The 13,705-nt window shown below is 41.3% G+C and overlaps 1 protein-coding gene across 3 annotated transcripts in view; it reads left to right on the top strand.

Moving 5' to 3' along the window:
• LOC143280203 (nipped-B-like protein A) overlaps positions 1-13,705 on the top strand; it is a 58,979-nt gene that overhangs the window by 12,793 nt on the left and 32,481 nt on the right. For all 3 annotated transcript variants that reach the window (XM_076584822.1, XM_076584819.1, XM_076584821.1), the window contains 11 exons: positions 2,817-2,847; positions 3,802-3,930; positions 4,552-4,635; positions 8,349-8,513; positions 9,031-9,137; positions 9,746-9,832; positions 10,711-10,942; positions 11,689-11,843; positions 12,275-12,355; positions 13,044-13,144; positions 13,551-13,683. In XM_076584822.1, coding sequence (XP_076440937.1) covers positions 2,817-2,847; positions 3,802-3,930; positions 4,552-4,635; positions 8,349-8,513; positions 9,031-9,137; positions 9,746-9,832; positions 10,711-10,942; positions 11,689-11,843; positions 12,275-12,355; positions 13,044-13,144; positions 13,551-13,683 — 1,305 coding nt within the window. The remainder of the gene's footprint in view (positions 1-2,816; positions 2,848-3,801; positions 3,931-4,551; positions 4,636-8,348; positions 8,514-9,030; positions 9,138-9,745; positions 9,833-10,710; positions 10,943-11,688; positions 11,844-12,274; positions 12,356-13,043; positions 13,145-13,550; positions 13,684-13,705) is intronic.

Below are 13,705 nucleotides of genomic sequence, written 5' to 3'. Positions count from 1 at the left end.
CTTTTCATATAAAAGTTGTATAGTGAAAGCAGCTTCTTCCACCAGATCCCACAACTCACCTCTCTTTTCCCCAACAAAAGCTGTTAAATTGCAGTGAAATTTGTATGTTTTAATTTCATGGAACTAGTTTAAATGCTGTCTTTATACTTATACACTTGGAAGATCTTTTTTGTTTTATTACATTCTGTATGCATATCTTTTTTTTTCTTGCAGAATTCAACTTTAGTGAACTTAAATAGCTCCAACAGTATTGCATGTAATGAATCAAATGCTACAAAGGTAAATGCTACACATTTAAAGGAAGCTAGTTGCCCTTTGTTTGAAAATTTTTATCTTCAAAGTATTTTTATTTATTTTAACAGCCTTGAACACTGCATGTAATGATGCATGTTTTTATTACATGTTGAGATTGGTCCCTGTTTTGTTTGTTGTGAGAGAGGGGACTTGAGGGGGGTGGGGGTGGAGGGGTAGGTTCCTTGTTATTGATGATTAGCAGCTTAGAAAATAAGCATTAAAAAAAGATCCACTTTATAAAAGTAAGAAAAGGTTTTGGTTCTCTTCTGGCATTTTTGATGTACTGATTTAGACCCATTCCATGTGGAAATATGCAGGAACAGAACATTTTTTATTCTGAATTTTTGGTACATGCAGCTGTCCATAAACAGGATAGTTTATTTTTCATTGTGAAGTTGGTGATAATACAAGTGTGGTTGACATCAGTTTCTTTTCTCTCTGGATGCATGCTAGACCTTAGTAAATAATAAGCTGGTGCTTTACATTTGCCGTTCTTGTAGATTTTTGTCAGCCAAGGGGGAAAAATTAACGCTGCAGTTTTGAGTGACACAACCAGAAGAAAAATAGAAAACCTGGTAAACTACGTAACTACCTCTCAACCTGTGGGTTTTTTTTTGTTTTTTGGTTGTTTTGGTTTTTTTTTCTTTCATGCTGGGTTAATGTTTTACACGAACCTAGGATAAGCTCTCAAGTCCTGATCAGTGCATTCGGTTTATGGGAAGATCAGGCATCTGTTCTCTTTTTTATTTCCTTTCCTTTTGTGACAGCAAATGTGTAGCTTATAATGCTTTGACACCTTCAAATGGAAACTGCATTTTGCTTTTGGGATGTTTAGGCTTTTGTAGAGTGATAGAGCACAGTGTATATTATGTTGATATTCACATGCAGTTTGCTTTGCCATAGACATCCCAAGATGATTTTGATTTGAAAGGAAGTGAATGTCATGATCTGTTTCTGTCGGAAGAAAGAAAAAGACTGTTGTTCATTTGATCTTTTTATTTGTTGTTCCTGTCTATTCTTGTACTAAAATCACTGTTAACTACAATTTGGGATTCAACTGCTCCATCATCTCACACAAAAAGCACTGCATGTGTTCTGTGTTAAAACGAAGAGTAAGAAATGAAAAAGAAAATTGAAATGAAATAGCAGAACTTCACAAGAGAAGCATTGATGATTTAATTACAGTGCTTTTTGTTCCTTTTTGTTGCTTCCACCTGCATGTACGTTTTTCCCTCAAGTGAATTACTAACCATTATCATATTTTAAGTACTGGTTGTAGGTGTTTTTTGTTTTGTTTTTTCAAAACTAAAACCATTTAGTTACTTGACAAACGGTTATGGTATTGTTGGTAGATAGTGCATAGCATTGATGTGAGCTGTTGTGTGTTCTGTTTTGGAAAGTGTATTTTTGATGGTGAGTAAATCTGCGTAGCGTTTGGAATAAGTCATAAGTTCACTTTCAGGGAGGTGTCAGCGTGCGGACAAATTCATATATATGACACCACACCATCTTCTGTAGTATATAAAAAAAAAAAAAGATAATAAAAAGTTAAGGTTGAATTAACTTGAACAAGGCATTTCAGGGGAACTATTTTCCCGTTACAACAGCAGTAAAGACTATAAAAGTAGCAGCTCATTGCAGAAATGACTGGGACATAGTATTAGTAATAATGATAATAGTTAATGCAGAGGCTGATTTTTTTCTGACATATGATAGATGTAAAGTAGGCTGAAGGTGGACCAAAAACAAAGTATATTTACAAAGGAAAGTGGCTGAGTCTGAAACCTGTGTTATTTTTTCTCACTTTTGACACCATTTGTTACAGACTTATTTTTACCCTAGGGTTATATTGGAAAGTGTCTTTGATTTTATAATGTATATATGTGGACAGTGGCATTTTTCTTCTGTTTTAAAAAGAGGAAAAATATGACAGTTTAAATTTTGATTTTGTAATGTTTTATTTACTATTGTTATTATTATAAAAAAACAGATCTGCATGTTTTGTAATATATATATAGTTTTAGACAAAAGATGATAGAAAGCCCTTGTTGGTTACTTTCAACCTGGAGATGCTGTCTGTCTTCCACTCACAGTTGACTGATTTGAAACTCCCCAAATGATTGTCCGAAACCAAAGGTGTGTGTACTTGTAACGATAAGAGAGAAAAGTTGTGACAATGTTACATCTTTCTCTGATTTTCTGTTTCTCAGTGTTTGGCTTTGGCACTGTCTCTTGTTTTTCTCTCTTTCCTTTTCCTTTCCTCTTCCATTTTCCTGCTCCTGTTTGCCTCTCCACTTTGCCCTCTCCAAAATCCACTGACAGGTTACTTTACATTGTTTTTCTTTGTGTGTGTGTGTGTGTGTTCTGTCAGAAAGAGAATTGAGCAATGCTGAAGTGAGTTTTATTTGAATAATGGTTCTTGTTCTTTATTGTTGGGTGGTGGTGGTTGTTTTTTTTTTGTTGTTTTGTATTTATTTTCATTTTGGTATCATGCTAACATATATTATAATTTATTGTTGCAGACTCTCAAATCAATTGCCTCAGGTGGCTCAGGTAAGAATTTTAATTACATTTAAAGATAAATAGTATTTCACCTGCAGTAACTGTGTTCATGGCTTCAGTGGTTGGGCAGTCCTGTCTGTCCATAAATGCTGTTGCTTCAGTCAAACACAGATCATGGATAAGTTGTGTGGGGGTGAATCCTTTATGCACTTTGCAATTATAGATTATTAATTTCTGAAAACTATTTTTCTCTGTAACAGATTTCCTTATCAAACCCTGTCATTTGGTATGCTTTTGAAGTAGATCCATCTTAGGCAAGAATTAAGTTTATGGATAATGAGCTGCAAGCAATTATTGTATATATATGTAAAATTTAACAGAGCTCTTTACTTGTCAGTTGTATTCATTTGTTTGTTGTACTATAATATTATGGTTGTTGTTTTGTTAGTGTTTTGATGGTAAATGGGTTGTAGTATTGTAATTCTTATTATTGTGTAATTATTGCCTTTCTATCAAGTATTTGATAAACAGTGATTGTTAGTGTTTTGAAGGTGAATAGTTTTTAGTAATACTAATAGTATTGTAATTCTTATTACTGATGTTTAATTATTGCCTTTCTCTTGGGTATTTCATAAACGGTGATAAATGCATGAGCTCTGTGGTGGTCTTGCTATTGTGTTTTCAAGTAGTTTTATGTGGAAAGTGTGTGTGCATGTTTGGGGTTGGGTTGGGGGGCTTCAGTGAGCCTGCCAATGTTTTCTATGATTTTTAGATGTGGGCAGTGGAGTGGCTGATGATTGAATGTCATTTTGATACCCCTTGTGTAAACCATACTCAATTTGAAGCCAATAAAGTCTTGAAGTAATTAGTTATCCCACCTGTAACTCATTGTATATCAGTCAGCCTGATGTATCAGAACTTTCCTACTATGCTTGCTAAACTGCAGTCTTACCATTACATGTGGTTCTGAATGTGAATATTGACGACTGTTGTGTGTGGTTCCAGTGAAAGCAGTCTGTGATAGTGAGTCTGGGAGACGGAAGCGGTACGACCCTGGTTACAGCATCATGCGGTCGGAAGATGGCAGCATGTCGTTCCAAGCATCCAAAAGGAGGGCAGAGCGGGGAAGGGGCAGTAAGTCTCCGGATTTTCTGTGGGTCAGACCTGTATTGAAACCAGTGATATAGCGCATTACAGAGAGAGATTATGAAGAGCCAGTTCCTTTCTTTTCTCCATTTAAATGTGTAGTTTATTCATGATTTACCATCAAGATGAAGACTTAGGGAGTGTTGGTGTATTAAGATGTGCACTGGGTGTACATAAGATTTATGTATTTTCTTTTATTAGATAAAGTTTTGGGACATCAGAGGACATATGTGTCATTCTGTCAAAGATAGACTTGTGGAGTGTCGTTTGCTTTTCATGTTTTCGTGCAGTTCTCTCTTTCTTTTCTGTCCCTCTCCTTCCTACTAGTACTTTCTGCTCTTTCTCCTGCCTCCTTCACACACACCCCTCCCCCATCTGTTTCTCCTTTCACTTTCACATCTTTTCTTACATCTTGGTTATTATTTTTTCATTCTATTATTTATGTACGTTTTCATGTTCTCTGTCTGTCTGGGTTATCTGTCAGTTTAACGTGCATGTTTCTTTCATTACACACATTGGTTACCACGGACACGCTCAGTAAAACAGTAGTTAATGAATTTTCTCATCATTGTGCTTTGTGATGTATAGTTTGGGTTCTCTGTTTTGCAGCTAAAAGGAAAAGTCAGTATTTGGAAGACAGTGAGGAGGAGGAGTCAGAATTTGTAGAGATGGAAGAAGATGAAGAAACATACAGTGAGTATATTGTAATGATCCACAATGGAAACACAACTTGTGACTTACCACAAGCTTATTCATTGTAATTCTTTGTGCTGCGAAATGGGGTGGTGTGTGCTGTATGTGTGTAAGTATTGAGGCAATGGGGCGGTGTGCTGTATGTATGTGAGTACTGAGGCAGTGGAGTGGTGTGTGCTGTATGTGAGTACTGAGGCAGTGGTGTGGTGTGTGCTGTATGTATGTGAGTACTGAGGCAGTGGAGTGGTGTGTGCTGTATGTATGTGAGTACTGAGGCAGTGGAGTGGTGTGTGCTGTATGTGAGTACTGAGGCAGTGGTGTGGTGTGTGCTGTATGTATGTGAGTACTGAGGCAGTGGCGTGGTGTGTGCTGTATGTATGTGAGTACTGAGGCAGTGGAGTGGTGTGTGCTGTATGTATGTGAGTACTGAGGCAGTGGAGTGGTGTGTGCTGTATGTATGTGAGTACTGAGGCAGTGTGGTGGTGTGTGCTGTATGTATGTGAGTACTGAGGCAGTGGTGTGGTGTGTGCTGTATGTATGTGAGTACTGAGACAGTGATGCGGTGTGCTGTATGCATGTGAGTACTGAGGCAGTGGTGTGGTGTGTGCTGTATGTATTTGAGTACTGAGGCAGTGGTGTGGTGTGTGCTGTATGTATGTGAGTACTGAGGCAGTGGTGTGGTGTGTGCTGTATGTATGTGGGTACTGAGGCAGTGGAGTGGTGTGTGCTGTATGTATGTGAGTACTGAGGCAGTGGTGTGGTGTGTGCTGTATGTATGTGAGTACTGAGGCAGTGGTGTGGTGTGTGCTGTATGTATGTGAGTACTGAGGCAGTGGTGTGGTGTGTGCTGTATGTATGTGAGTACTGAGGCAGTGGTGTGGTGTGTGCTGTGAGTACTGAGGCAGTGGAGTGGTGTGTGCTGTATGTGAGTACTGAGGCAGTGGTGTGGTGTGTGCTGTACGTATGTGAGTACTGAGGCAGTGGAGTGGTGTGTGCTGTATGTGAGTACTGAGGCAGTGGAGTGGTGTGTGCTGTATGGATGTGAGTACTGAGGCAGTGGTGTGGTGTGTGCTGTATGTATGTGAGTACTGAGGCAGTGGTGTGGTGTGTGCTGTGAGTACTGAGGCAGTGGAGTGGTGTGTGCTGTATGTGAGTACTGAGGCAGTGGTGTGGTGTGTGCTGTACGTATGTGAGTACTGAGGCAGTGGAGTGGTGTGTGCTGTATGTGAGTACTGAGGCAGTGGAGTGGTGTGTGCTGTATGGATGTGAGTACTGAGGCAGTCTTGTGGTTTGCTGTATGTATGTGGGTACTGAGGCAGTGGTGTGGTGTGTGCTGTATGTATGTGAGTACTGAGGCAGTCGTGTGGTTTGCTGTATGTATGTGGGTACTGAGGCAGTGGTGTGGTGTGTGCTGTATGTATGTGAGTACTGAGGCAGTGGAGTGGTGTGCTTTATGCATGTGAGTACTGAGGCAGTGGAGTGGTGTGTGCTGTATGTATGTGAGTACTGAGGCAGTGGTGTGGTGTGTGCTGTATGTGAGTACTGAGGCAGTGGAGTGGTGTGCTGTATGTTTGTGAGTACTGAGGCAGTGGAGTGGTGTGCTGTATGTTTGTGAGTACTGAGGCAGTGGAGTGGTGTGCTGTATGTTTGTGAGTACTGAGGCAGTGGAGTGGTGTGTGCTGTATGTATGTGAGTACTGAGGCAGTGGTGTGGTGTGTGCTGTATGTGAGTACTGAGGCAGTGGAGTGGTGTGTGCTGTATGTATGTGAGTAGTGAGGCAGTGGTGTGGTGTGTGCTGTATGTATGTGAGTACTGAGGCAGTGGAGTGGTGTGTGCTGTATGTATGTGAGTACTGAGGCAGTGGAGTGGTGTGCTGTATGTATGTGAGTACTGAGGCAGTGGAGTGGTGTGCTGTATGTATGTGAGTACTGAGGCAGTGGTGTGTGTGCTGTATGTATGTGAGTACTGAGGTAGTGGAGTGGTGTGTGCTGTATGTATGTGAGTACTGAGGCAGTGGTGTGGTGTGTGCTGTATGTATGTGAGTACTGAGGCAGTGGAGTGGTGTGTGCTGTATGTATGTGAGTACTGAGGCAGTGGAGTGGTGTGTGCTGTATGTATGTGAGTACTGAGGCAGTGGTGTGTGTGCTGTATGTATGTGAGTACTGAGGTAGTGGAGTGGTGTGTGCTGTATGTATGTGAGTACTGAGGCAGTGGTGTGGTGTGTGCTGTATGTATGTGAGTACTGAGGCAGTGGAGTGGTGTGTGCTGTATGTATGTGAGTACTGAGGCAGTGGAGTGGTGTGCTGTATGTATGTGAGTACTGAGGCAGTGGAGTGGTGTGTGCTGTATGTATGTGGGTACTGAGGCAGTGGAGTGGTGTGTGCTGTATGTATGTGAGTACTGAGGCAGTGGAGTGGTGTGTGCTGTATGTATGTGAGTACTGAGGCAGTGGTGTGGTGTGTGCTGTATGTATGTGAGTACTGAGGCAGTGGAGTGGTGTGTGCTGTATGTATGTGAGTACTGAGGCAGTGGAGTGGTGTGTGCTGTATGTATGTGAGTACTGAGGCAGTGGAGTGGTGTGTGCTGTATGTATGTGAGTACTGAGGCAGTGGTGTGGTGTGTGCTGTATGTATGTGAGTACTGAGGCAGTGGTGTGGTGTGTGCTGTATGTATGTGAGTACTGAGGCAGTGGTGTGGTGTGTGCTGTATGTATGTGAGTACTGAGGCAGTGGAGTGGTGTGTGCTGTATGTATGTGAGTACTGAGGCAGTGGAGTGGTATGTGCTGTGAGTACTGAGGCAGTGGAGTGGTGTGTGCTGTGAGTACTGAGACAGTGATGCGGTGTGTGCTGTATGTATGTGAGTACTGAGGCAGTGGTGTGGTGTGTGCTGTATGTATGTGAGTACTGAGGCAGTGGAGTGGTGTGTGCTGTATGTGAGTACTGAGGCAGTGGAGTGGTGTGTGCTGTATGTATGTGAGTACTGAGGCAGTGGAGTGGTGTGTGCTGTATGTATGTGAGTACTGAGGCAGTGGGGTGGTGTGTGCTGTATGTATGTGAGTACTGAAGCAGTGGAGTGGTGTGTGCTGTATGTATGTGAGTACTGAGGCAGTGGAGTGGTGTGCTTTATGTATGTGAGTACTGAGGCAGTGGTGTGGTGTGTGCTGTATGTATGTGAGTACTGAGGCAGTGGAGTGGTGTGTGCTGTATGTGAGTACTGAGGCAGTGGTGTGGTGTGTGCTGTATGTGAGTACTGAGGCAGTGGAGTGGTGTGTGCTGTATGTATGTGAGTACTGAGGCAGTGGAGTGGTGTGTGCTGTATGTATGTGAGTACTGAGGCAGTGGAGTGGTGTGTGCTGTATGTATGTGAGTACTGAGGCAGTGGAGTGGTGTGTGCTGTATGTATGTGAGTACTGAGGCAGTGGTGTGGTGTGTGCTGTATGTATGTGAGTACTGAGGCAGTGGAGTGGTGTGTGCTGTATGTATGTGAGTACTGAGGCAGTGGAGTGGTGTGTGCTGTATGTATGTGAGTACTGAGGCAGTGGTGTGGTGTGTGCTGTATGTATGTGAGTACTGAGGCAGTGGTGTGGTGTGTGCTGTATGTATGTGAGTACTGAGGCAGTGGTGTGGTGTGTGCTGTATGTATGTGAGTACTGAGGCAGTGGAGTGGTGTGTGCTGTATGTATGTGAGTACTGAGGCAGTGGTGTGTCGACAGTGGCGCGGAAGAGGAAGAAGGAGAAGCAGAGGCAGCGGCGCAGCATGATGCCCACCCTCAGCAATGAGGAGCTGATGGACAGCCCCACTTTCAAGAAGTTCACCAACTGCATGGACTACGTCTTTGACAATGCTGAGGACGCCAACCTGGCTGCCCTCGACATCAGTATGTACCAGTTCATTGGGTTGGGAGTGGGGGTGGAGTTTGTGTGAGTGAAAGAACCGGTATGTGGAGAACATTATTGTTTTTTGTTGTTTTGTTTTGTTTGTTTTGTTTTTTGGTGTTTTTTTTTGGGGGGGGGGGATTGATTACTTTGCTGTCTTGGCAGCAGTGAAGATGTTCAGAGTGTGAAGATTTAACTCTTTCTCTGTTGCATCCTCTTTGTCTCTCTCTCTCTCCCTCTGTCTCTGTGTATGCCTCTCTCTCTCTCTTTGACACATTCTCTACTTGATCTGTCTACCTCTCAGATTAACATTTTTTAAGGGAAGAAAAGAAAGCAGTAAAACTTGAGGGAGGAGGGGTAGTTTAAAAAACAAACAAACAACTCCTTTCCCACAGTCTGTAAAGATTAACATTTCCAATAATGTAAATAACAATAATCATGAAAAAAAAACAAAAAAAAACAAACAAGACATGGACTAAGTGGAGAAAAGTCTTATAATCCCACATTGTGTTTTTCCAGATGACGAAGACGTGGAGTGTCCTCCAGAGCTCTTGGTGGCTAAAGGCATTCTGGGAGATCTGTGTGGAGAATCTGCCAAACTGAAATCCATGAATGTCATGAACCAGGTGGGTCGTATCATTTAAGTCTTTGTGTGGCTTGGAATGTTCAGCTTGCCTTTCTTTTATTTGTATGTATTCTGGGTTTGGTTTGCTTTTTTAGTCCATTTGGGTGATTTCATTTCAGTTTGATGCTGTACCAACAGTAGAGTAAGACAAATGTTCCACAGACAGAATAAGTATACAATGGAGAAACTGGAAGAGAAAAAAGACAAAAATTGAGAAGCAGACTGACTTGAATTGTATGTGAATATTTGTGATTCAGATTCCCCCCCCCCCCCCCCCCCTCAAAAAAAAAAAAAAAAAAAAAAAATTGAAGTGTAGGTGGGTGCTTTGTGGTAATGTGTTAATGTTTCCAGACTTGGAAATAGGTGTCCACAGGTATCAAGTCATACACAGACGGAGATTTTCACTCCCCACTATGCTAGACACTGAGTGGTGGTTTTGGGAATGTATATTCTGCCATGTAAGATGTTTGCATGTTTCTGCAAATCTTATGTTTTAATTGTGTTTCCATAGAAGATTATTTGTTTGATGATTCTGATGTGTGTACACATGATTTATTTTGTTTGCTTAATGAAATGTGTTGACCACACGTGTTGTTTTGTGGTGTCCAGATACCTCCAGGAAAACTAGTCAGGTTGATGACTGTCTTATCATGGAACATCAGGGATGGAACCAAAGTCACTCCATTTGTCAACCAGGTATGTCACCTCTCCTCATGGTCCTACTGCTATCAATTTGTGTCTGCATTCACTTGAAATCTTGCTGCTATAGTGTAGTGGAGTTGAGAAACATTGTGGAAAACAGTTTATTGCAAACTGATCCTGATACTGTTGCGTTCTTGAACAATTATATGTGTCTTTGGCAGCTGTATTCCTATGGCAGATTATTCAGACAGTTGTATGAAGGGAGAAAAACAACCATCAAGGATGTTATGTATATATTATGAGTTTGATACTCTGAAGTCCACAACGATATTATGTACATATTATGAGTTTTATACTCTGAAGTCCACAAGGATGTTATGTACATATTATGAGTTTGATACTCTGAAGTCCACAACGATATTATGTACATATTATGAGTTTGATACTCTGAAGTCCACAACGATATTATGTACATATTATGAGTTTGATACTCTGAAGTCCACAAGGATGTTATGTACATATTATGAGTTTGATACTCTGAAGTCCACAACAAGGATATTATGTACATATTATGAGTTTGATACTCTGAAGTCCACAAGGATGTTATGTACATATTATGAGTTTGATACTCTGAAGTCTACAACGATATTATGTACATATTATGAGTTTGATACTCTGAAGTCCACAAGGATATTATGTACATATTATGAGTTTGATACACTGAAGTCCACAAGGATGTTATGTACATATTATAAGTTTAATACTCTGAACTCCGTACGTGTGATGAAATTTCAGCCAGACCTGTACACTGCTGTTGTTTACAACAATCAAGGATGTTATGTACATATTATAAGTTTAATACTCTGAACTCCGTACGTGTGATGAATTTCAGCCAGACCTGTATGTTGCTGCTGTTGTTGTTGTTTTCTCAGGATGAGGACGAAGAGGAGTCACGCCTGTGGCGAGAGGTGACGATGGAACGGGTCATCCGCAGCATGGATGCGTCCTTGACCTGTCTGTCGGTCATGACCTCTGTGTCCATGCACAAGATGGTGTACCTGGAGGACGTCATAGAGCGCATGATCCTCTACTCCAAGTTCCAGCTCCAGAACACCATCTATCCTGAGTTTGACCCTGTCTACAGGGTGGATCCTGGGGCAAAAGGTACAACCTCTGTCGAGTTTTTGCTTGTCTTGGACTCCACTGTGGGTTTGGGAGACTTAAGTGGTGTGAGTGACAAGACTGGATGCACAGTTTATTTCCATTTAGATGAATAAAGATGTAACCACTGGTGGTTTTGACTGAGAACTGAAAATGTAATCAGAGAAGGTTCAACTTAGCTATTGACAAGGCCTGTCCCGTCATCCTTTTCATGAAAGTCTTGCATTTTGATATCAGGTCATAGAAAAGGATTGTAGGGATGTTGAAGATTGCCTTCTATGTTCCTCAAGCATAGAACAGTGATTGGCTGCTATGAAGGAATAAAGCCTTTTGATGTACAGGGGTCAAATCGCAGCATGGCATAACAGAGCATGTAGGCACAGTAGACAGTGGGTATTGTGTGTAGTATGCATCCAACTTGGTACAGTGGTTATGGATGCAGCAGAACTGTTGGTGTTTTGAAAGTACGGTCAGAAGTCCAATTTCTCATCGGCAAATGTATGTACATACAGGGCAGATCATTGTTTATGCTATGTATCATTGTTTAGTTATTACATTATCTGTGCGATTGATGAACTAGATGCATTGATAGCAGTAGCATAGAACTGATTGATGAAGTAGATGTATTAATAAAAGTAACATAGTACTGTGATTGATGAACTTGATCAATTATCAGTACAGAAGAAAATTTGTGTTTGTGAAACAACCCGACTGACAGTGACTGTGCAGTGTGTGGCCTTCTCTGACAGATGGTTACCATGGCAGCTTGAAAGCGAAGCGGGCGCGGGCGCACACCGTGAAACACAAGTCGACCATCAACCTTTACAACAAGATGTGTGAGTTGATCAACTGGTTCGCTGAGCTGCTGGTCATTCAGGAGATGACGGACACCATCATTCTGCAGGTAACACACACACGCACAACAGGCATTGTGTTCAAGCCCTACCCCATTACTGGCTACCCTCTCACTCTCTTCTTTTCCTCTGTCTTCACGTTTCCCTCTCACCTCTCTCTCAGTTTTCACTGTCAGTAATTCTGTTCTAAGCTGCCACTCTCATTTTTCCCCAGGTTGATTTTGATTGATGGATGCTTTTCCCACAATGGGAAGTCCATGAGAAAAATCAGAGCTCAGTTGATTGTATATAGAGATTAAGACGTGTTTCTGAAATGATATTGAGGATTGGACTGATTGAGCGAGTTGTGTCATTAAATATTATTGAGGATAGCATTGATTTAGATGATGATATTCTGATCATGTTCATACTGTTCATTTCCTCAGCCATTTAGCATAACGTTTTCTCTGGGTGTGAATCAATGAATCCTGTTTGTGTGCAGATGTCCTCTGTAGGAGTGTCGGCATTCTTCGTGGAGAACATCAGTGAGCTTCAGCTGAATGCCATGAAACTGGTCACCACTGTAAGTATATGGGTTGACTGGTGAATACATTCATTGTGCAGATCCTGATGGATGGTGGTTATTGTCTTATCTCACCGTGGTAGCCAACACCAATCAACTTTTTGCTCAGATGGAGAGCAACCTTTGTTACTTTTGATGAATGAATTGGCTTTTTCGCAGCAGATGTCAAGACAGCATTCAGTCACTAGTTCACTGTTGCACTTTCTTCAGTCATGCCTGTTTAGGGAAATAACTTTTTTTCTTTCATTAATTTTTTTTTTAAAATTACATTATTGCTTCTTATTTCATTCTTATCCCGACATTATTCATTGTGAAACTGGCTTCACTGTGTTAGTACATTGCAGTGCCATCCATTCATTTGTCTTTTTCTGTCTGTTGCCTTGGGTTCTTATACATGCACATTGGACCTGGGTGTACTGTCTGTATCCTAAATGTCCAGCACTCAGATCACCCACCACTGAAAATCAGAAGGGGAAGAAAAGAAAGGCCTTTCCTTGGACCCAAGTCTTGTAACTTCCTTGCTGTTTACTCTTTCCACTAGGCCACCACTTCTACTGTTTTCAGTTTTGGAACAAACCAGCATGTCTACATAAAAACGAGAACTTTCTTCAAATGTAGGGATTCCTTGCAGATTATTCAGCTACATAAAATCAGAACTCAGTGTGTATGTTTATGCTTATTTTTTCAGATCTTTTCCCGTTATGACAAACACAGGCAGCTTATTTTAGAAGACATCTTCGCCAGTTTAGCCCGACTTCCCTCCAGCAAACGCAACTTGCGGAACTTCAGGTGAGGCATTGTGTTGTGCTCAGTCATGATTGGTTACTGGAAAGACCAATGGGTACCTTACGCATTCTGTTAATACAGAATGTAGGTTTTTGCTGTATTATGTTGTGTCGGGGCAAATTAAATTTTTGATTTCAATCAAAATAATCTTAAGACAAATGCAGAGTTATGGTAGTTTCAGTTTTATGAAGAAGAGAAAATTAATTCAGCTGCAGTAACTTTTTAAGTTTACTTAATTGTTTGCATTCATATGACTATTGTAAGATGACCAGAGGACTTAAGATTTGACTGTATGCCATTTACATTTAGACTGTCCAAGGTGTTATGAATTGATTTCACTCAGCAGTGCTTCTGTAGAAACATGACGTGTGTGCATTACAGGAATGTTACTATGTGTGTGGTGTTGCAGGTTGAACTCTGAAGAGTCGATACAGATGGTGACAGCCCTGGCCCTGCAGCTGATCCAGTGTGTGGTCAGGCTGCCCTCCCAAGATTCTTCCAGTCCTTCCACTGAAGATCAGGACCCCAAAAGGCAGCAGAAAGTCAGTACTCTTCTGATACTTC

This window comes from Babylonia areolata, chromosome 3, assembly GCF_041734735.1.
Source record: "Babylonia areolata isolate BAREFJ2019XMU chromosome 3, ASM4173473v1, whole genome shotgun sequence".
Lineage (NCBI taxonomy): Eukaryota > Metazoa > Mollusca > Gastropoda > Neogastropoda > Buccinidae > Babylonia > Babylonia areolata.
This window is presented reverse-complemented; position numbering and strand designations above follow the sequence as displayed.